This window comes from Leopardus geoffroyi, chromosome A3 (assembly GCF_018350155.1).
Source record: "Leopardus geoffroyi isolate Oge1 chromosome A3, O.geoffroyi_Oge1_pat1.0, whole genome shotgun sequence".
Taxonomy (NCBI): domain Eukaryota; kingdom Metazoa; phylum Chordata; class Mammalia; order Carnivora; family Felidae; genus Leopardus; species Leopardus geoffroyi.
Window position 1 is genome coordinate 84,032,440 of NC_059336.1, and position 23,946 is coordinate 84,056,385.

Consider the following 23,946-nt stretch of genomic DNA (forward strand, 5'->3'; position numbering starts at 1 on the left):
AAATGTTATGGCAAAAATCAATGGAAAAATAGGACCCGATATTCAGGAAACAGATGATTTGTCAACAGATGATTTTGCAATGAGAAAAAATTAAATCTAGAAGAAACTTTAGAAACTTCCTGGATTTTTAGGATAATACAATTCCCATTGACTATTAATTTAACATCACTTTATTTGACTTACATAGTAATCATTTCCTAATTAAAAAACTATTTCAGGAGTTTTGCCCTTCCTAAACTTGATGCTCTCTTTTTATGACAAGAAAAATTACATTCTATTTGAAGCATTCCTATGTCAAACTGCTTAGATGATGGATTACCTACCATTTCCATGGCCTACTTTATTCTTAAGATAGATCACTTGTGGAAATAGTTGATACCTTGAATGCATCTTCTCACATGTTGACCACATCAACGACTATATGTGAGGTTTGAATACCCAGGCATTGGCCGCTGCCAATGGCGGCCACGATATTTAACTCCCCGCTAGGAGTTAGGCTTAGCATGTCTCAGCTCTACACATCTGAATAATTACCATGGCAACAAAGCTACTAAAGAGATTGGCTATTTCCCTTCATTCCCTTTGACTTTCCCCACTGTTCTTTGGAAGAAGTTCCTTAGACCTGACTACTTTTGAGTCTAGTCCTTGTTTTTCTCTTTGTTTTGGAAAAAAAAAAAAAAAGTACCAAATAAACTATTAATCATTTATATTGCTCTTTTGGTTTTGTTTATATCCAAAGGCATTCTATTTGAATAAAGCATGTCAAGGTAGCATCAGTCAAAATTTGATTCACTATGTTTGCAGGTGATGGCTTGGACAACAGTGTAGCTTCCCCCAGCACAGGTGACGATGATGATCCAGATAAGGACAAAAAGCGTCACAAAAAGCGTGGCATCTTTCCCAAAGTAGCCACAAATATCATGAGGGCGTGGCTGTTCCAGCATCTAACAGTAAGTGGATTCTAAATGACATATGTAAACTAAATATGGACAATGAACCAGTTGTGATAGAAAAACAAGGGGGGGTGGAAATGATCCCTCTGCACTTGGAATATTTCATAAATCGCTGTGTTCCCCTAGTTTTTACAAAAGTGCTAGCACTTATTTCCTAGATACTTACCCCAAATGAGGAGTTGTATTTGCAGTTCACTACTGCATTTTTGTTAACTGTAAGTTACAAGGTTTAGGAGTTCATGTGACTTGTGATTTTAAGTATGTATGCTAATGATGTTGCTTTTCTCAGTGTGATTCTTAGGTACTTAGAACCGAGTCTTACTAAGAAGAAAGTTTAGACAAACCCCAAAGGGAAGGACTTAATTTCTTCTAATGCTTTAGTGGACCTTTATAGTGAATGGTCCGAAAAAGTTTAAATCTTGTTGCAATGGCAAGATGCTCACATAATTTGCTTTTAAGTGGTTTGAGTGCACTTGGTTGCCATTACAAAACATTCATCTGAGTCACGGCTGCACAGTGAAAGTGGTCCCTGTACTTAGAACTGTAAAGGAAAACAGCAATATAGAGTCAGCTCTTCCTGTGTAGTCCCCTGTGACTTTTCAAGCAGAGTAACAGTTTATATTGTCTGTGTGAGTATTGCTGTTTTCACTGCAGGAATTCTCCTGGAGATGTGAGAAACTGGAGATTTGGGGCTTTATGCCACCAAGGGATTTGTTTTGTTTGCTTATTGTTCTGAATGAATTTCATGTTCAAAATATTTATAATCATAATATTGTGGTGGATATTTTTGTAAGTGCATACTGATTTAATGACATCTAAGGAAGAAGACAAAATGAAAATTTATGGATAAAATAATATTTTAGAAATCAGCAAAATTGTTGGTGAGGGAGACATTCAATGTTAGGGACAAAGGTTGAATTTAAACAGGTCATAGCCTAGCCTAGCCTAAGATGAATCAATGTTAACCATCTTGGCTTTTTAAGAACAATTTCAGGAGCAAACTTTTTATGTGACTCTGTTTAGCATAGTTGGCTTTTCTTGAAGTATTAAAGTTAATTCTGCATTGTCACAAACGTATCCAGGTCTGTTGACCCTCACACCCTTGCCCCCTTTCAGGGCCATGTTCCTCGGTGATTTGTACCGTTACAGGGGGACACCCAGGGGCTATCAAAGGCCATACTGGTTGCTCCTCTGCATAGAGGCTGCGCCTCCGTTAACACTCCAGGGTATAAGTTAATCCAGAATTTCCAGTGTCTGTGCATAAAATAAAAACAGAGCAGCAGGAGTAACTAAAAAAATAGTTTCCTTCCTCTCTTCTAACCATTGTGATTCCAAATAGCAACTAGACTACACTGCCGGTTTTGGAATCAGCTGTGGAGGTTGGTTCATGCTGGTAGACAGTTGAAGATTTAGACTGTGGAACTGATTTTAACATCATATTAGGTCTACCTGAAACCCACTTCAAGTGCCATTACTTAGCTGACACTTGTTACATATGTGTGGATAGTTTGCGATCTATCTGCCTTGTACAAGTTTGCTACTGGGGATTATCAACCACTATGGAAGGGTGGGGGGAAGGGCGAGGGTCTGGAGGGCGTAGCGGGCATAGCATGAAGAATAAACAGCAGGAGGTACGAAGTGCCAATTGGTCACAGGTGCTGATGCAACCATGCTGACATTTCATCACTGGAGCTGACCAGCTAACCAGATCTGGAGGATGAGTGGGGGGAAGAGGGGACAAAACCAGGTGAACCCTGCAGTTACAACCAGTCTGTTTCCTATACCGACAGAAAAAAGTGAATGGATTTCGCGAGCTTCCATCTCAATCTGCAAAGGAGTTTTGGCTTTACCTGAGGCTGAGGTGCCCCTGAATAAAATATAATCAAATATTGGTTCAGACAGAATCAGGAGAGAGAGGAGCAAGTTCTTTTATTCATCCACCAGACTTCCTGGTTTTCTAGGTCATATCCTTGTGAAGAACCTTGCAGAGAGCTATGTTATCTTCTTACAACGAAACAAAACAAAAAAGTCCTTAACAGCCAGCAAGATTTTACCTGCATTGCAATGCTTTTTGTGGTCCATAGGTTATTTGGGCAATGGGAATAGAAACTATTGATAAACTTCCTGATTTCTTGAGGTCTGGCTAATTTCCCTCAGTTTGGGGGTCTGTGCTGGCCTGCACCACTACCCTGGAAGGGGAAACCCACTTGTCCATGTCTCCCTGGCTTTCTATGAATGCTCACAGAAGTTGCCTTGTGGTTTCCATTGGACTTTCCCACCCACGTTCCCCACTCCACTGCCACGTGCTCACACAAAAATAGGGATGCTGGTAACCATCTCTAAAAAGCAAATGTCTCATAATATCATGTAAAAAGCAAAGGAGATCTATTCAAGTTTTCTCCCTTTTTCCTTCCCCCAATGAAAAAGATTCCCTTCCCTCTTCTCCAATTGCAAGAGCAGATAGATCTCCAGTTACCAGGAACACCCGTCTCTGTGTCTTGTTATACTTCTTGAAGAAATCCACAGACTGCTTAGGTAATGCTTATAGTCAGGAGCTGAAAATAATAAATTCTATGGAAAAACCTCTAAAGAGTTTTGTTATCTGTCCAAATGTAAGTAACAGTGACATCTACATACTAGTCTTGTTGCAACTTTTTTCAAGTTCTAAAAGTTCTTTAGGGATGCACACAAATGACAGTCATTTGGCAGACAGGACAAATTTTAGATGAACACATTCTTTAAAAAACAATTTTTTAAAAATGTTTATTTATTTTTGAGAGAAAGACACAGACAGAGCACGAGCGGGGAAGGGGCAGAGAGAAAGGGAGACACAGAATCCGAAGCAAGCTCTGAGCTGTCGGCGCAGAGCCCAACACAGGGCTGGAACACATGAACCACAAGATCATGACCCAAAGTCAGAGACTTAACCAATTGAGCCACCCAGGCGCCCCTAAATGATCACATTCTTGCTATATGATTAATGCAGCTTATCTAGAAAATCCTGCCTGAAATCTTGCAAGATATAAAAGAGCAATTGAAACTCTAGCTAATTAAAATAATGGCAATAACAATTTATTAGCAAACTGTACAAACTAATCTTTTCAATGCCAAAGGGCATATTATAAGACCTCACACACCTCTTTGGAAGCAAATTGCTACTTTTCCCCCCCTTTTTCAAATAAATGGATCAATCTTTTCATTGGGCTTATTCAGTTAACAACAACAACAGCAGCAGCAACTACCTGCCTTTGAAAGGGCTTTCTAGCATTTGTGTGTTAGAGGAGTAGAAAAGGGCCTGAATAAAACAAAACAAAACAAAACAAAACAAAACAAAACAAAACAAAACAAAACAAAACAAAACAACTTTCTGGATTTGCACCCCAGATGCATAAGAAAAATGTGCTGTTCTGTAGTTGTCCACAGGTAGATTTAATCAGCAGCACATTTTTCTACCTGAAGAGAGAACTAAAGCTTCATTCTTGGACTCACAGTCTCTAGCAAGCTAAACTGGAAATAACTTGTATATAATGAAAAAAATCAAAAAGGAAACAGATTTTAAACTTTGGTGCTTATGGGTAAAAGGAAATTTCAGTGATGCAAATTTCTACGTTAGTTTCAAGTTGAACATTTGCCGGTTCTGATAACTAAAGAAGGTCTCTCCAAAGAAACTGTTGCCTGGAATTGAAAAGAATGACTGACGTTATTTAGATAATAAGAGAGAATTAGAAAACAAAAGCATTTATTAATAGAAGTGCTTGCATTTGCCTGAAGACAAATTACTGCCAACAATTAAAAAATACTTAATATTTGAGTATGAGTCACTGTATATTGACAGTTCAGGGACATATGCTGCATCAAAGTTTCTTTTTCCCTTAAAGGCATTATTCCAACTACAACTATAACCTACTATGTCATAATGTTCCAACTGGATGTGTTTTGCCTATTGCTAGTTATTTCACTAGGTGTTACAAAGATATGCCTAAGGGCCTAGTAGAAATGAGGAGAAGGAATAAACAAATACAATGTTTAAGGTAAAAATCAAGGTGTTTTTTGTTTTGTTTTGTTTTCCTACCCTAACATATTGCAGATTTAAATATAATCTAAATAGAAAAGCGGTTAATATGGTTCTTATTTAAAATATGCAGTGATATATTTTCCTGCATGGAGCTGCTGTGTATCCCAGGAATCTTGAAATTTAGGGAGAATGCAGGCTGTTAAAATAACACACCTGAAGGTTCAGGTGAAGCAACCATACAAGGGGTGACATATCTGGCATTGACTAGCAGGGGAGGTGACCCTGAAGGTGAATTGATTTTCATTCACATTCTCTTGGATTCCTTTCACTGATCTTTGGGATCCCATTGGTACTTCACAGAGACACTTTGTTTTCTATGTCAGATACACATATTTTACACATGGTTTTGTTTCTTTTTGTGAACTTCTAGCCTGGAAAAACAATTTTTTTTTTTTTTTGGTCTGTGGCAAAATTATGTCTCGATTTCTGATTTATAAGGCTTTCCTCACAATGTGGATAAAGCCAAAGTGAGAGGTTGTAGAATCTTCCAGGTTGAGAATGGCGTTTCCATAGAAACACTATTAGATGAAAAGTGCCCTGCGGGTCTGCCACTCTAAGGATGGACTAAATGGAATTGAATTGGGAATTGAATGCTCTAGAAGAGACAGATGTTGTTTCATTGGTTTTGCTTTTGGTAACAAGATCTGTTGGCGACATCTTAGTGTCATATCTCTGCTTGCAGTTTTGGAAGAATTGTTCTCTAAACATTAGGAGTTATTATTATACTGAAAAAGTGCTTCTCATTGGTATCCAGACAACCCATTCTGTTGATCAAGGCGAGTGAAAGGTCAAAAGACAGACAGAAGGACCTGTAGGCAGGCAGGTAGGTAGGTAGTAGATGAAATTTGCTCCTCTCTTTCCATTTCTGTTTTTCTGTCCCTCACCTCTATACACTGATAGATTTAAGAGTAATTATTTCCATTGTGCTTAACCAGCTAGCATGATTCAGCTCAAATTAGTCCTAAGAAGACATTGGGGCAGGAAGACTATATTCTTGAACTCCTGCATAGACTGGGAGTCAGGGTAGTACAAAGTATTTGAGAAAGACAGTCCCTCCTTCAAACTAGTCCTAATTTATCTTTATGTTCATGTGCCTGACCTAAGGAAGGTGGTGTGTGGAGATAGCAACTTTGAGTCCTTCTTCACTGTGTGTTATCTGTAGATATATTATTAAATTAAGATTCTTGAAAACGAGTATGTAAGGGTGAGAAGATTTGTCTCCCCCTCAGATGTCCATGTACCTTATCAAAAATGAGCTCTCTTAAACCTAGGAGAATATCTATATAGTTATTACTTTTTCCCTTACATGTAGTTGCCAACTTCATAGCCTTTAATAATGATGACAGGTCAGGGGCGCCTGGGTGGCTCAGTTGGTTAAATGTTTGACTTTGGCTCAGGTCATGATCTCACGGTTCGTGAGTTTGAGCCCGCGTTGGGCTCCGTGCTGACAGCTCAGAGCCTGGAGCCTGCCTTGTGTCTCCCTCTCTCTCTGCCCCTCCCTGCTTGTGCTCTTTCTCTCTGTGTCTCAAAAATAAATAAACATTAAAAGAAAATGATGATGGGTCAGAGTAGGCTTTGCCAAAACTAACCCAGGTTTGATTACAAATCCCTCTATCTTAATTTTAAAAGGTCTCTGCTATTTTGGAGATAGCATATTTCAACTTTGATTACATCGGACCCTGACTATCTTTCAGCCAATTGGGAATCATCTCTCTCAGGAGGAAAAATGGAATAGATTATTTAATTACTTGGAGGTAATATTGGAATGCCCTAATTCTTCCACAATATATGTTATATAAACTCTTTTAATAATGAAGCGGGTGGTTTCTAGATTCTGGGGCAACTGCTTTTCTCTTTTTCTTAGCTGGTTATTGAAATCCTAATGGGATGGGTGATGAATTTTCTTAGGTCAGGTAAACTGAAAAGGCTACAGCTGGAATTCTTCACCCAGAAGAATCGGAGTTAATACTAATGATCATTGTGAATTAGAAGATCAAAGGCAAAGCATCAGCCTGTTCTCCAAGTCGTTGCCCCAGAGGCCATTAGTGACCTGGCAGAGCTCTCTCACAGCCTTCCACACACCTCCTTTCCCTTGTCCCAGCCTTTCTTCCCCATCATGGTTGTGCACTTCTGACCTGGGGTAATTACAGTCGGTTGATGAGGGGACATGGCGGGGGGGCGGGGGTGGGGGGGACAATCAAAAGTAAAAACAAAAGTCCAACTTGAAAATTGCCCATTTATCCAGGTACATAGGACTCATAGCAAATGAGCTCTGACTGGGGCTCTATGTTATTTTGGGGATGTGACTGAGATTTTTGTGCTCAAATGTCACTGACGGTTGGTGCCTTATACAAGGGTCTTGTGTAGAGACTGACTGGCAGTTTGTCAGATTATGCCAAAATTTTCCTTTTGCTTCCAAGGGTAAGTTAAAAATACACTGTAGTTTGGTTCTCTGATATACTCTCAATCGGGCTAATTAAATAAAGGATTAGTTTCAAAACAAAAGTGCCCATATAAGCACAATTTATTAAGTCGGTGGTTGCAGATACACAGAACTGCTTGAACACTAGCCAGCCATTTGTACTTCAAAGCCTACATCACCACCATGTCTTCTGATTTCTCTCCATGACCATATATTTTTGAAGGTGAAGTATCAGATTCAGTCAACAAGTATACAATCATTCCACCTCAGTTTACCTGAAAGATTAAAAGTGGGGCATTGCGTATATATGTGTGGCCGTATTTTTTAAGCTAACTCAGTCTAATCCTTCAGAATTTCATAGAATATAAGCTTGACTTTTTACTTTCTCAATCTTAAGGTTCCTAGTGAAGGTGCTTTGCTTTCAGGTATGAAGGTTTGATGGAGAGCAAATCAGTTAGTTTTGTCTCAGAAAGGATTCCAGTGTTTTGGTTGGGTTGGTTGGTTTTTCCAGTAGAAGTAAATCTATGTGTCTTGGAATTTAGGATACTTGATTTGACTTAACTGGAAGCATCCCCCATCACGTCCCAGTCTTCCTTATGGAAATGTAAGTGTCACTGTGTGTGCGTATATGTCCCTGCACATGTGGACATTTTTCTGTGGGACGAATCTCTTGAACCCCTGCTATCTGTACGAATCCCAGTGGGGAAAATGAATCCATTTCACTTCTTTTGGTCCCCTGCATATTTATGATCAGGGCTTTCATTTTTCTGTTTTTGCCGTTGTGAGCGTATGCCAGGGGGTTACCAAAGAGTGGAGACACTGCAATCGGTGGCCTGTTGCTCGGCTCATGGTCCAAGCTTACCTGTAATAACTGAATGCCATGAGGTAGCAGAAATTATTTTATTAAGGCTCTTAGGTGGCAATGATTGTGATTGTGTGGATTCACATCGAAATGACCGATACTGACAAGGGTGTTTCAATACTGCCTGTCCCTCTCTCTGCAGAGTCCTGAGCTTGGCAAAGCTGGCTCACCTCAATGGACTTGATACTCGCCCTAGCGTGTCAAGAGCAGGAGAGAGCCTTCAGGAACTCAGATAGGCACCAATTTCTTGATGGGCCTGTGGAGAGCCTCTGAGAGCAAAGGAATAGCTGAGTTATACCAGGCAGTTTTCTACATTTTAAAGACCTTTAGTCCTTGTTTTTTTCTTGCCATTACAAAACGCCTTCACTCAGTGAATTACAGCTCAGTGAGTGTGGGTCCCGATACACTTTGAACACTATAAAGAAGAGATAACGCCTTAAATAACTTGAAGCTATTAAACACGAACATCCTAAGTTAGGTGATATGAGACACAGATTACTTGGTTTTATAATATATTGTTCAAAATATTCCGAAATAGAGACCTTTGGTTTGACTGAAATAACTACTTGTACTGGAATGTCCTCTTGGTATTTGCTGTTAAGAAAAAAAAGTGACAGTGTATATGAACTTAACCTGTTATGTGTCTTTGCTTTTCTGTTCTTAATATTCTGTGGTCAGTTTTCTTCTATTTTCACATTGACTTTGTTGCTAGCATCCCTACAGAGCCCATATGCTCTCCCATGACATGAGTGACCTCTGAGAATTCAGTGTCTTAGGAAGTTCTTGGGACGCCCACGGGCCAGGTCTATTAGCAGGAACACTCATCATAAGAAAGATCGAGTAGAGATCATTTCTATTGCAGGTGATAGAAGTTTGGGAATAATTCTTATTATGTAAAGAAAAGCCAGGTTTCAAACTTCTTGGGGGAGAAACTCTACCAAAAAATGACTTGATTTTATGTTTAAAAATAAATGAAATTATCTCCTGCTGATGACATAATGTTACATTTATCATTCTTTTTTTTTTAATGATTTTTATTTATTTTTTGAGAGAGAGAGAAAAAGCATGAGCAGGGGAGGGGCAGAGAGAGAGGGGGACAGAGGATCCAAAGCGGGCTCCATGCTGACAGCAGCAAGCCCAATATGGGGGTTGAACTCACAAACCATGATGTCATGACCTGAGCCCAAGTCCAACACTCAACCCACTGAGCCACCCAGGCAGCCCTATCATTCATTTTACTAAAAATGATCTATTAGGGGCTCCTGGGTGGCTCAGTCGATTAAGCATCCAACTCTTGATTTCAGTTCATGTCATGATCTCATGGTTAGTGAGATCGAGCCCCATGTTGGGCTCTGCACTGAGAGCACAGAGCCTGCTTGGGATTCTCTCTCTCCGTCCCTCCTCCACCGCCCCCCTCTTCCCTGCCCCTCAAAAAATAAAATAAAATAAAATAAAAATGATCTATCAATTGCTTGGCTGTTTTGACACTGGATCCTTCTGCCCTGTTAACAGCTAAGAAAAACACTGATCAAAAGGCTAAATAAAATCATAATATGTATCTCTCTGGTGCTTTGTAGTTTAATATTTTCACGTACATTGGATTCTAAAGATAATCCTATAAGGTAGCAAGATAACAAAAATGAAGTTTAGAAAAGTTAATGATTTTTCTCAAGGGCAAAAGCTGGGACCTGGCTGAACTGGAACCAGAATCTCCTGACTTGAATTTCCATGTGCTTTCCACCACGTTGCCTCTCAAATACAGAGCAAACCAAATTGCACTGTGGAAGTTCAAAGGTGTAATTATAATCTCATTCCATGAACTAGCTAATTAGTATTTTTAAAAATAAAAATATGAGCCAGAGGGTTTGGCATAAAACTTCATAATGCAGTCTGATGGTTGTTGGTAACTACGGATCAAGGATGGTCCTTTCCTATCTGGATTCTTTTTCCAAACATTTCTGCCCATAAAAAAGGCACAGCTAGAGCTGTCGATATTTTGTGCATCTGTAATAATTTATGCATAGTTAGAATTTCAGATTTTATACATTAGCTGTTCTTCCTTCCTTATGGAAATATGTAAATCTCTCCCCTTGTATTACTAACAATGTCTGATAGTAGTTTGGGGGGTGAGGAATCTCTCCTCATGCAAATCCTAACTCAACCTTCTAACACAGAATTTAGCTCCTTGAAGATTTTTTGCTCATCACGTGTCCAGGACGCCAAAGAGCTATGTCTTTAATTTGCTTTATGGAGATCTGGGAAGCTGCTCTGCAGTCCCGATTACTCTTGAAACTACAATCCAACTGTCGTTTCTCAGCAAAGAAGGCTGATAAACCCTTGAGAGTGAAGCCACTGCTCTGGGCTATGACACTGAGGTCTGATCATTTTAAGCTAGTAATAACCAGAATCCTAAAATTCTTATGAATAAAATGTAATTTTAGTAATGTTTCCATAAACAGTGGTAATGGTGGCATTTTAGTAGGCAGTGACATTAGTCACATCGAAATTGCACCACATTGGCTTTTAAATTACTCCACCTGTCTGTGTGAATAGAATTTTCAGTGTAAAAGCAGAGAGACAGCTGCTGCTAATGTCTTCTTCTCCCTGTGCAGATAATGCTGGCAAATCTACATGCATAAAGGACTGGTTTGTGATGTAAAACGGTACCTGACCCTGCCGGCTCCCGCTCCACAAAGAAATACCTTTAATTACCAGTGGCCGTGTTTAGTTGTTGATATACCAATGTCAGCTTCCAGGGCTGTGACCTCAGGTTCACTCCCTGTAGTAATGTCACCCACCGTAAGCTCTTTTTCTTCCACTCACATCCGTAGTGAGATGGGTGAGCACTTGCCTTGATGTGTTTCAGAATCACGTAAGGCATTAAGACTTAAAAGGAAAACACCTAATACTGTGTGAACTTGATTGATGATCTCTCTGTTTGAGAACTTTTAAAGATTAGTGGAATCTGGTTCCTTCTTCGTAGCCAGGATGGAACTATGTAGTATACTGTTTATACTTTCAAAGGGCTTAGCATCATTCATCCAGTATAAATACATGTCCTCATATGAGGATCATAGCCAGGCAGAAAGGGCAAAGAACAGAGGGGCTTGAGAATATCATTTTTTTTTTTTTTTTTTTTGCTACGTGCCCATGTTTCCTGTTGACCTATGATGACGCTTACTTTCTGGAGAAGCCTATTTGTTTTTGGCCTTTTGGTTATGGTCTATTGTAGCAGCTACATCAAAATAGGAATGGGCCAGCCAAGGGGAATCTTCCTGTGTGAGGTCCCTGTGGCCAACAACGTATTTGGTGAGATGGTAGGTAGGAGATGTACTTGTCTGGCTCATTTGCAAGGCATTCTTTTTGACTTCTTTCACACAACTGGTGTTTTCGTGTTTAATTTAACAAGGAATGAGTAGTAAATGAAAGCTGCTGCCTGAAATCCCACTGTGAGCGTGTTTTGCACTTGGCTCCCCAGTGACAAGGCAATTTGTGAAATTATGTGATGGAGTAATTAGATGAAGCCAGGGCTCCTGATTGTTGCCATGCATATGTGGCAAGGGTTTGCTGGGAAGAGGGAGGGGGAGAAAGAAATAGATTATTACCCTGGCAAGTTGGCTCAAAGCTTCTTCATTTATTTGTAAACAGAATATTTAGTGACCGCATAGGAAGTAGCTGTAATCACCAGCTCATAAAGAAACCACAGCAGAGCTTTTGAATTTTTGCAGAGTGCTCATGTAAAATTTAAGCTGGGAGGCAGAATCCCTGTTAATGTAATTAGGATCTAATTTACCACCCTTTGCACACAGATGTAATAATGTCTAGATATTTATTCTATCTTTAAGCACGTTACATATACCTCAGTGCAGCAGTTACTGAACAGAAACAGGTGTGAGCACTTTCCTAATTCGTTTTTACACTGTAAACACATAGCAATTTAAGGGAAATATTTACCAAAAACGAGGGGAAGGAATGTCTGCAAATGAGGCAGTAATGGACAGTTGCCCTTTATGTACTGATGGATTTCTCAATGGTTAAGTAAATTAAAGCAAATGCTAGAAAAATCAATAGGCCAGCATAGTCTTGGTTTTGCCTCATAGACTTCAGGACAGAATGACAGATGTGGTGTCTATGACCCATTTAAGTATTAATGCTTGAAAAACTGCCTCCGCATGCAAGGTTATAGGCTTAGAAACATTCTGCTATATTAAATTACAGACAATAATATTTTTAAGTATATGTGGAATTTATATGTTTCAGTTAGGTTGTCCTTATGTGTTGCATTTATACTGGAAGATTAGTTGCTTAGTTGCTGCAGTAGCATCATAAATCAGTTTTGAACGTTCCCACATGGAAACATCTTCATAAGGCTGTAGTTGGAAGGTGAGGACGATGTTATACCGAGCTTCCGTGTATGGAGAAGTGAGTATGCTCGGTAACGCTCTATGTGGAAACCAAATTAGATTTAATTAAGGGGTAGATGCTCTGAGCCTTTGGAAGAATCTGTAAAACACCATTCAAATGTGGCATTATAATTCAGTTCATCTCTGGGGCTACAGATGCTATATTTTACATTTGAACTAACATGGCCAGCATGTCACGTAGGTTGACTGTCAAAGCGTGTGGCATTTTAGGGCTGTTCTGATGTTCTAAGAGGTAGGTATTAACCTCTGAGAAGACCAGGCTGGCCTTCGGGTAGCGCCACAGAGAGTTTCTTTTCTCATCCATTGTTCCCATTACCAACCGCAAGAGAAGTGATGTGAATATGGTCACATGTTGGTTTGTTGACCACTGGAGACAGGAGGGTGAGAAGAGACACAAGGCAAAATGTACTTGAGTACCGGCTTTAGGGAGCAAAGCTGGTTTTCACTACCAAATAAAGGAGAAGGTTGAAGTCATCACCTCGGTAATTTGGGGAGAAGGTGCCTTTTGTTGCAGTAAAAGAGTTGGGCTGGCTTGAGTGTCCTCTTTACCTTATGCTGAGTGAACTTAGACAATGATTTTCTTCCTTTGTGCCTCATGACAAAGCAGACAGGGTGCAGCCTGCCTCTGGGGTTTGAAACTCGGTTTGCACAGGGGATGGATAGTGTGATAAACTAAATCATTGGACACATTGCTGGGTTGATATGATGAGGAGAAGTAGAATGATTGTTTAGATACTTAGTAGAAGGTATTTTCTTGATTTTAATTTTTATTCAGTATATAGCGTTAATATTCATGACATTCCTCTGAATCTGCATCAGGAGATGTAGCAATGTACACATTTGGAGATTTAACTGATATATAAAAAGTAATTTTTAAAAAATGGAAGTCTACCATCTAAAAAACCAGAAAGCGGAAATCGTTACAGAGCTAAATATTCTTTTGCTTCTTTTAAAGCTGTGCTTCTTAAACTTCAGTGTGCATTCACATTATCTGGGGATCTGTTTTTATGTTCTATTTTTTTTTATTTTTTGATGTTTACTTTTGAGAGACAGAGCGTGAGCGGGGGAGGGGACAGAATCCAAAGCAGGCTCCAGGCTCTGAGCTGTCATCACAGAGTCTGACACAAGGCTCCAACCCACAGACTGTGAGATCGTGACCTGAACCGAAGTTGGACGCTCAACCGACTGAGCCACCCAGGTGCCTCAGCGGGGATCTGTTTTTAAATGAAGATTCTGGCTCAGTGGGGCTGGGCCTCATATTCTGCATTTTGTGTTTTTTTTTTTTTTTTAATTTTTCTTTTTAATTTATTTTTGAGACAGAGAGAGACAGAGCATGAACGGGGGAGGGGCGGAGAGAGAGGAAGACACAGAATCTGAAACAGGCTCCAGGCTCTGAGCTATCAGCACAGAGCCCGACGCGGGGCTCGAACTCACGGACCGCGAGATCGTGACCTGGCTGAAGTCGGACGCTTAACCGACTGCGCCACCCAGGCGCCCCTCATATTCTGCATTTTGAATAAGCTCCCATTTTGAGTACTGCTGGTGCCGGTCCACAGATCACACTTGCCATAGCAAGGATCTAAGGAACACAAGCAAGAGGACAGATTTTAAATGGAAAGATGATTCTTTATCTCCACCTTTAATTTTTTTTAATGTTTTATTTTATTTTTGAGAGAGAGAGAGAGAGAGAGAGAGGAGAGAGGGGAGAGAGAGCAAGCGAGGAGAGGCAGAGAGAGAGGGAGAGAGAGGATCCAAAGCAGGCTGTGCACTGACAGCAGAGAGCCCGATGTAGGGCTCAAACCCAGGAACCGCGAGATCATAACCTGCACTGAAGTCAGCCGCTTAAGGGACTGAGCCACCCACGTGCCCTCCATCTTTGATTTTTATAGATTTTTTGCCTTTGATGTTGAAACTTCGCCCATTATTTTATCATGTAAATTGAATTGAAATGTTTTGTTTTTCTTCTGCAAACTTTCAATTCTTTTTCAGTGCGCAAGCACTTCCTTTTGAATATCAAAGAGTTTTTAAAAGATAGACTTTGTTTTTTAGAGAGCTTTAGGTTCGTGGCAAAACTGAGGAGAAGGTACACAGATTTCCCATGTATCTTCCCTCCCCTACCCCCTCCACATGCAGAGCCTCTCCATTGTCAAAGTGGCCCCACCAGAGTGGTACTTTCCTTACAGTTGATGAACCTATATTTGACACACCATTATCACCCAAAGTCCAAAGTTAGGGCCCACTTTTGGTGTTGTATATTCTGTGGGTGAGAATAAATGGGTGACATGTATCCATCATTATAATTTCATACAGGATATAATTTCATACCCTGCCCTAAATAATTATCAGAGAGTTTTCATTGAGTCTCTCGAATACTCAGAGGGCTTCTGGTAGACCAAGGACTCTGCCAGTATACAGGCTTGCTCTTTTGGGCTTGTTGATAGTGGCCTTGTGTGTTCCGGAGGGTGAAACGGTAGTTCTGAAGGTTGAGCAGTACAGAATCTTGTCCTTCACCTCCCTCTGGCTTCAGTTGCCCTGGTGACAATGCGCCCTGATGGGTGTTATCATGGAGCAAGGGTGTGCTAGCTCCCAAATTCCTATTCTGGCCCCCTAGATCTGATAGCCTTTGTCAGGAAGAAAGGAACAGAGTTGCCAACTACAGAAACAATACATACCTTTGAGGGCGAGGTATTCTTGTTTCTAGTAGTATTTGCCAACTTTGTTCCAGGAAATCCTTTCGTATTCCCACTGCCTTCTGTACTTTATCTGCCATGGGCACTGTCTGATTTCACACCATCCTGGAAGATGCATTTGTTTTCAAAAACGAGCATCTGTAAAGTATGTTCTCCCTAGTTTGGCTAAGATCTAAGGAATTATTATAAGGAGCACATACCTATTAATCATTGCTTAGCAGGTAGATTCTGTCACTCATTAGAGTTCACATGCTGGATGTAGTTTCTTGAAATTAGGTCATTTATTTTGGTCTAAGTCATTGAGGATCAAAGGTCATAAGGAATCCAAAAGCCATTAGTCAGGGTTCTTTTCTGGACCCCTTAGATGTCATTGTGTGAGTCACCCATGGCAGCCCCGGCCTGGCCTGCTGTCAGGGAGCTGGCAGGGTGCCTACTTTATTTCCAGTTTGCATAGATAAAAAGCAGAGCAGCTACTCTCAGAATCACTATAAAAATAAGCTTACATAAAATCTCCATTTGAAATACAGTATGTGTGTGCCCCTGCATGCTTTCTCTTATGGAAGCCATGGGACCTAGAAATCAAAATTAGGAAGAGAGGCATACATGTGATGGCATTGTGGATTATTCTTTGTTTTGGCGAAGGCATTTATAATTCAATGTGAATGTAGCGAAGACCAGATTTTCACAAAGAATCTTAGTGGCAGTCCAAGTGTTTTAATTTGTTAATGTAAAATAAAAATGAAAGCATCGTTTTAACTGTCGTCAAAAATATATATTGCTATCCCCTCTTGAAAATATCGAAGTACATTTGGCAGTAATGAGTTTACACGTATCAGGAGCAGTGGGTAAGAGATGTAGTCAAGTCAATTCATTTACTTTCCCCATTGAGCCCTGTGGGTCTCAGGCCCACACCTTGAAGTGAAAACATCATCAATTACCAAGCCGACAGGCGCCCAGGACTTACTCCCTGAAAGTGTTCATATTGGACCAGAAACCACGAGCACTCAGCAACATTCATCACTTCAGTGTTCAAGAGAGTGATTGAGTAAATGGTGGGGTGAATTTCCCAGGAAAAAAGGCCAAATACACATGCATGAAACAGCATATATTTGACGTTCCAGAAATCAAGCTATGAAACCAAGTATCCCGTTTGATTTTTAAAGGTTATTAATTACGAAGGAGTTAGTTTGCATGTGATCCTACATTTAATAATTGTGCCCCATTTACAGATGGACCATTTTACAGAAGAAAATGGGATAGAAAAGGCTAAAGAGCCACCAGAGATCTTAGTGTACAATAGACTGGGAAAAAAAATTCAGAGCCCTAACTATAACCTGCTACATCTCTCTGCTTCCGTACCCTGACACTTAAATTTATGATCTGTTATTGCTCTTGAAAGTGTCTGGAGTACACAGTTGACCAGATCTGATGAGAACTGAGGCAGAAGTCTGCCTGACCTCATCAAAGACATTGCTTTGCCACAGTCATTCAAAAGCGACCACAATGGCTCCATGACGCCATCAGAGCTGTGGGTTCCCTGCCACGGGTGCCACGCTAGAGCATGGGTGCCATGCTGTGGTTCTGACACCCGCACTGCAGCAAGAACAAGTGTGGGGTGGGGGTGGGGGTGGGGGTGGGGGTGGTGCTGGCAGAGGTATGAATGCAGGGCCTCATCTAGGAATAGGTTGTTCGGTTTGTGCAGAGATGACTGGAGCAGCTTCCATGATGTGATGACCTAACCCTACCACACATCAGGAAAGAGCCACTTTCAAATGTGCCTGTTCTTTTTCCCCACTGTGAACAATGGCTAAACTTTAGGTCATATCTACCCTCATCTTCAAATAACAATATCAACGGGTTCATGAAAGTTTTCTCCAAGTAAGTTCAAATGCTCTCTGAGTGCCTACTGTGTGCAAGGAAGCATGCACATCCCGGAGCTTTCTAAGCCGCTTGAAAGGGGCATGGATCAAGTTGGTGGTGCGGGCTATAGAAAGCACTAGAGGGAGGAGAACATGAGGAGACAGTTCAGGTAAGAAGGCTGTGTTGCGGGACTGTAAAGAAATGGACGGGCAGAAGGTGTTTCGGAGATCAATCTGGAACCTCATAAATAGAACCGTTCATAGCTGGTACGTGTGTACCCACGCCACGCTGAATGCCAGTGACGTGCCAAGGCGGGTCCTAGGAGCTGTCCGTCTTCAGTGCAATGTGTGTGGAGAATTTGCAAATAAAAAGTAAGTGGCTAAAATCAGTCTGTCTAGTATCATCGCACACCAGCTCTTCGAAACAATGCCAGTGAGTCAAATACCGCTCCCTGCTGGGGCACACTGCTCCCACCCCAGCTTTACCTCAGTAGACCACTGCTAAGCACCTCCATCCTTTATCTCACTGAATTCCCACAATGACCCTCTAAAGGAGGTCCTGCTAGTCTCCTTATTTACCCGGTAAGAAAACCAAGGTTCAGGGAGATTAAACAACTTGCCTGAGGTAGCACAGTCAGAAGCGGCGGCTGGATTTGAACTCAAGCCTGTCTGACTCTGATGGCTGTTTTCAGGACGACTCATGAGTGGACATTTGATAAGGAAGAGCATCAAGGTGACTTCTCTGTTTCATGTTGGGTAATTAAGGATCAGTGGTATCAGCAGTCTCTTTGATGTCAGAAAAGAAGTCAGGAGGAGGAACTGGTTTCAGGGGAAAGGAAGGAGTTCAGCTTGGGATATGTTGTGGTTCTGGTGCCGGTGGGACACCCACATGGGCTGTATGGCCAATCCTGGGAAATAGGGTTGCTGGAGCTTTCTGAGTACACAAGGCTTTGGTGTTTCCTCCACCAAAGCTAAAGGTGTGTATGGAGTCATGGATCCAGACAGTGCTGAAAGAGAGAAGGAGGCCAAGGATGGAATTTGGGTGGTGCCAATTACAAAGGCTATCTGGAGGAAAAAACCTAGAGGAAGAGACAGGAGCAAGCAGGGAGGTGTTCTGTCAAATGTGGAAGTGGGCCCAGCTGATGTCTGGGATTCCGTCCAGCTCCAACACTTTAATATTCTAAGAAAAGGAAGAAAGATACAATGATAAGAAGCCTAAGGGTCCCCAAGCAAATCCATCATGGCCCCCAAACTGGTCCCCTTTCCCTGCCATCCTCATCTCAGTTGACAGCATCACCATGAACCCAGAAGCTCCAACCAGGAACCTAAGAGTCACCCCTGAAATTTTGCTCTTCTTTCCCCTTCACAAGTAGTTGCTCGCTCCCTGAGTTCTACCAATCCTCCTTCCCAAGTGTTCTTCCATTCTCTCATCCCTGTCTAGGTCTGTTGCCACTGCCTTGTCATCTCCTGCTTGCCTGGTTCCCTAATCAGCCTTCCTGCCAGTCAGTCTTTCTTATAAATAATCTCTTTTGGCCACTGCAGCAATTTTTCTAAAATAAAACTTGGTCAAATCTCCTTCTCCTTAAAATCCTGTGGTATTTCTCTATGTCTTAGGATACAACATTCCTGGCATACCATTCAGGGACCCTCTGAGGTCCAGCACTGGCCCACTGAGCACCCGGGCTCCTCTCTTGCCCTTTCCATACGGGTTCCTCACACAATTGCCGCCGCCAAGCCTGAAGGCTTATATTTCCCGTCAGTGCTGAGCGGTCCTGTACTCTGTGCACCTGCACATGCTGTTCTCTCATCTGGAATGAGTCGCCTCCATGACCTTGTCTCCACTTCACACTTACTTCTGCATCCTTCACATCTTCTTTCAACTGTCACTGCCTGGAGAAACCATTCCTGTCCTCTCCAGGAGAGAGAAAATGGCCCCTGCCACCAGAACCGCAATACCTTGGCGGTCATCTGATAGAGAGCACTTATCATGATGATTGTTTAGTTGTGAGCTGCCTCCCTCTCGAGAGGTCAGGAGTTAATATTTCATCTCTGTATCTCCAGAGCCATATTGTAGATGCTTGATAATACGTATTGACCAAATGAATGAGCAGTTTCAACATAGAGATGACCAAACCTGAGAGTTTTCTGAAGTAGAAGTACCGGGAAGAGTCCTGGTGTCAGAGTTGGGATGTTATCAGTGACTTTTGAAAATGCTGTTCCAGGCCTTTGGAGATAGAAGAAATTGTAGCATGAGGCGTGCGGGTGAAATCCCCATAGGGCAGCAAAGGTTGACCCTTTCACAGTTGCTTGAGGGATATATTAAAGGATACAGTTTGGGCAGTTTGAGGAACTGGTAACAAGAAGGGAAGGTGTTTCTTTTTTTAGCATTTCAGAGCAGGGAGATTGAAATACCTTGACAGCCAGAATGGAATTCAGCTGTCTTTCACGGAGTTGCTACTATGTTCCATGCAGTTTGTTAATGCCTAATTATTTACTTAGAGGACAGAGAAGGAACCTTTGGAGATAAAAGTAGAAAGGTCCTGATTAGTGGCAAGAGGAGGATCAAGAATGAGCTGGCAGTGGAGGGATGGAGTAGGGAGGGTGACAGGATGACACCTCAGAGGCAGGACTCCACAGTGAGAGTCAGCCAGGAGAGGAAGACAGAGGCAGGGAGGTTCCATAAAAAACAAGAGGGTCGTCTTGGGTGCTGTTCTCCTTTTAGCAGACCGGGAGGCAAAGCCAACTGCTGACTGTCCAGCAAGTAGGGTCGGGAGCTGGAGAAGGATGGAAGTCATTTGGAAAAAAGTAAGTGTTGGGGAAGGGGGGGAAGGAAAAGAAAAAGAAAGAAGATAAAAGGACTTTGACAGTGCAGTTAAGAACGCATATAAAAATAGCACTAGTCACGACACTGTGACCAAGGACCGGCTAGACTTTTAAAAGGTACATTTCAGGGACGCCTGGGTGGCTCAGTCAGTCGAGTGTCCGACTTTGCCTCAGGTCATAATCTTGCAGTTCATGGGTTTGAGCCCCGTGTCAGGCTCTGTGCTGACAGCTGGGAACCTGGAGCCTGGAGCCTGCTTCAGATTCTGTCTCCCTCTCTCTCTGTCCCACCCCCACTCGTGCTCTGTTTCTCTGTCTCTCTCTCTCTCTCTCAAAAATAGATAAACATTAAAAAAATTTTAAAGGTACATTTCATAGTCATCCTGTTTTCGCATGTTCAAACAAAGACAAAATAATGAATTTTTAGTGGTTTTCCGCAAGAAACATGACTACATTTTCCATTGCTTAAAAACTATTATCAGGAGAGAAAATTCACTGAGCCCCAATCTGAACTACTTAAGTTTGTACTATCATATGTAGGTTGGTGAACTTGAGATTGTAGTAAAGGTTTTATCTCAGTTTTGGAGGAAGTTATCATGCAATTACTGTACATTATCTTTCAGTGCTGGTTGTATGAGAAGTTTGCAAACTTGTTATTGATAACCTTTGAATGCGAGTTCAATGAAAACCATGCAAATGCAGCTGTCTGCTAAGATAATTTTTTTTCCTTACTGAAATATATGAGAGAAAAGGGGGAATTGTAATTTAACTACAACAAATCAACACAGTATTTTAAAATATTTGAGCAACTGTAAAGGTTAACAAGTGAAAAGATTTCAGGTATGCTTCCTAAGTCATTCCTCTGCCAGAGCCCTCGTTTTTAACAGTGGGAAAGAGGGCTGGCTGGCTTGAACAGGTTCCTTTAGCTTTATGAGTTGAAGTTGAATTGATCTTGACACCACTCTAGAAAAGCCTACAATTGTCATTTTGGTTTGATGGTAAGTGATATACACCTGGCTTCATGAAATAAAAAGGCACCCCACACCTAATGAACAGCTCATGGTGATACATAAAGAACAGTTGACTCAGTGTGATGGGCAAGTCACAAGGTGACTCATTTGAAGTCTTGCTGTTTAAATAGTAAGGACTACTGACATGCAAACGTGCTAAAAAGAAGATAGAGAAAGATAGATAGATAGATAGATAGATAGATAGATAGATAGATAGCTCAGTGATCTTTCAAATATGTTTTAAGGAAGAGAACTAAAAATAAGTCTTCTATTCAGTTCTGCAAGGCAATGTCATGGCAATGTTGGAAAGCCAACTCCCAGTGGCTGGTTTATTGCGGGCATTTCTGCCCTTGTCTTTGGGATTACCAGAGTGCCATGCGCACAGTTACACAATGCATAAAGGCGAGGGTCATTTCTAGGACAGATAATTGAACATTAATACTCGCTGACATTGTCGAAGGAATGATATGTCAACCTGACAGGGCCTATGTGCTTACATCTGCTGATTGGCTGCAGACGAAGGCTCTGTGTGTCAGGATCAGACCCCAGGCCTGACTGCAGCAGGGCCAAGGATGACGCAGCCATTAATCTCAAGCTGCCATCTTGGGCCAAGAGAGTGTCTGTAAAATCACTCCACATCCTGTGTGTGGCTGGCAAGTTGCATCTGCTGTATTCTAGAGTTTCAAGGTATGGCTCCCAGTAAAAAAACACCACTGCTGACTCTGGGTTTGCGTCATCTCACCAGAATTTGTAGTGCGCCAAATGTCTCCTTTCACTTTCTTTCTTCCTTCTTTCCTCCCTCCCTCCCTCCTTACCTCCCTCTCTTTCTCCCTTCCTCCCTCCCTCCCTTCCTCCCTCCCTTCCTTCTTTCCTTCCTTCCTTCCTTCCTTCCTTCCTTCCAAAACTAGCTATACATTCTGAATAAATGGGGAAGTTTTAGTGGCTGACAGGAAGGTTCTGAGGTGGTGAGTCTTTTGTTCCTATGGGAATTGGTTTTGATGAGTTTCTGGTTTCCTGATTCACCATAGATATGCAGTGTAATGAAGAAATCAAACAAGAATTAAACTGAAGTTACTTGCTGTGATTTATTTTTTTGATTCTCAACAAAATATTAAACCCTGTAGGCAGATTTCTGAACAGAGGGAAAAAAGGTCTATGTAATTATTTTCTTATCCTTGAAATCACATGAGCAGCACTTTCCTGCCTCATTTATAATAAATCTTTAGTGAGTTAATCCCATTGCTCCAGTAATTCCACAGCTAACACTTTACTGAACATGTATCCATTCTGAGAAAAGAAACATGGGACAGTCAAGAGGCCTCTGACACTCCAATTGTGCCTTCTTCAGGTTGGGGTCCTCTGGTAGTGGTTACTCAGCGTAGGTCTCCACTGCAGAGAATGTTATAAAATGGGGCTCCTGAGAGCAGCCATTATCACATATTGGTTAACATCACAGATCTTTAAAATCCCAGTTGCATTGGAGCCATGAAAAAAAAAAAGCTTTCATCTGTAAAATCTAGTTTCCCTCTGTTATTAAAATAAGTGAAGCCATTAAACAAAATATATGCATATAATAGTCAAGTTCATCATTTGGCATCAGCAAAATGATGGAATTTTGCATTTTCAGAAATCAGGGCTGCCATCTTAGATGTAAGGTGCAGACCCAAATGTGCTGGTGGTTTCTGAAACTCGATGCCTTATTACATATTTTCCTCTCTTTCATTTGCTTATTTATATACTTCTATGCCCCCCCTTAAATAAAAAGTAGAATTCTGTTTAAAAAGGCTAAAAAAAAAAAAAAAAAAAAAAAGACAGCATTCCATGCCTCCCCCCCTCCAAATACTGTGACCAAATTAATTGTAACTATTGATGAGCTCATATTATGAATGAGCTGGAATCGAAATAATTTCCAAATACTTTATTTCCAAAGGTTTGTTTTTAATTACAGCGGCATTTGGTTGGCATGCAAGGGCGAGTTCTCACTCTTGATCTATCCTAGCCGTAGCCCAGGCCAAAAGATTCTCTGCTCCCTTTTCTCGAGAGCACACTTTTCTGCCAAATGTGGCACTCATCCCCTGCCAAGGAAGGTGGGCAGATTGCCACTTCTGACTTCCAGCCACCAAAAGACAAAGGCTCTCAACATCCCTAAGTCCAGGGAGCCAGAATGGGCCTCACACCTTGAAGGTTCCGGATTATTGATTTTTTTCTCTATAGACTTTATAATATGGGATATTTTCACAGTGCCCCAGTCAGTCCCCAAGGGTGATTTAGGCACTTACAGGAGTGTGTGAACCCTTGAAGGCCACTGGAGGGTCATTTAAGTGTCCTTACTCATCTGTCTGAGGCCTGAGCACATCTACACTGTCAGCCTTGCATCCTGTATCTTGCTTTTTCAGTGTTTTCTTTTTTACACTCTTTCAGTAAGAACAGAGTATTATTTATTTACTTCAGTGAAGCTCAAATAAACCCAGGAGGGGTAATAGCTGAGTATAAAACATCTGATGGGGAAAACATAACCTCCTTTCCTTTTAGCAGAACCAGCTATATGAAGGTGCAAATTAAAAATGCAGGGCTTCTTTAAAAATTATGAAGAATTTCTGGATGGTGATAGCAGCACATTAAACCAGGTGTGAGGCCCTTCTAGGTAGGGGGCCTTGTGCGTGACTGCCTCTGAGGCTGGCCCTGCCTGTAGATATCTTAGAAGTGAATTTGACCAAATTAAGAGAATTGCAGGAAAACATTAAAATCTAATTTAAACCCTAGAGAAAGAAAGAAACAAAAAGAAGAAGAAAAAAAAAGAGCCTGATTTAGCACTAGGGGAAACAAACTAC

The 23,946-nt window shown here is 41.3% G+C and overlaps 1 protein-coding gene across 7 annotated transcripts in view; it reads left to right on the plus strand.

Moving 5' to 3' along the window:
- MEIS1 (Meis homeobox 1) overlaps positions 1-23,946 on the plus strand; it is a 138,019-nt gene that overhangs the window by 76,303 nt on the left and 37,770 nt on the right. For 6 of the 7 annotated variants that reach the window (XM_045446265.1, XM_045446267.1, XM_045446270.1 and 3 more), the window contains exon 8: positions 805-950. In XM_045446265.1, the coding sequence (XP_045302221.1) occupies positions 805-950 (146 nt within the window). Of the gene's footprint in view, positions 1-804; positions 951-2,048; positions 2,062-19,428; positions 19,436-20,115; positions 20,215-23,946 lie in introns of those variants that run through there. The other variant, XM_045446271.1, reaches the window with a different exon arrangement.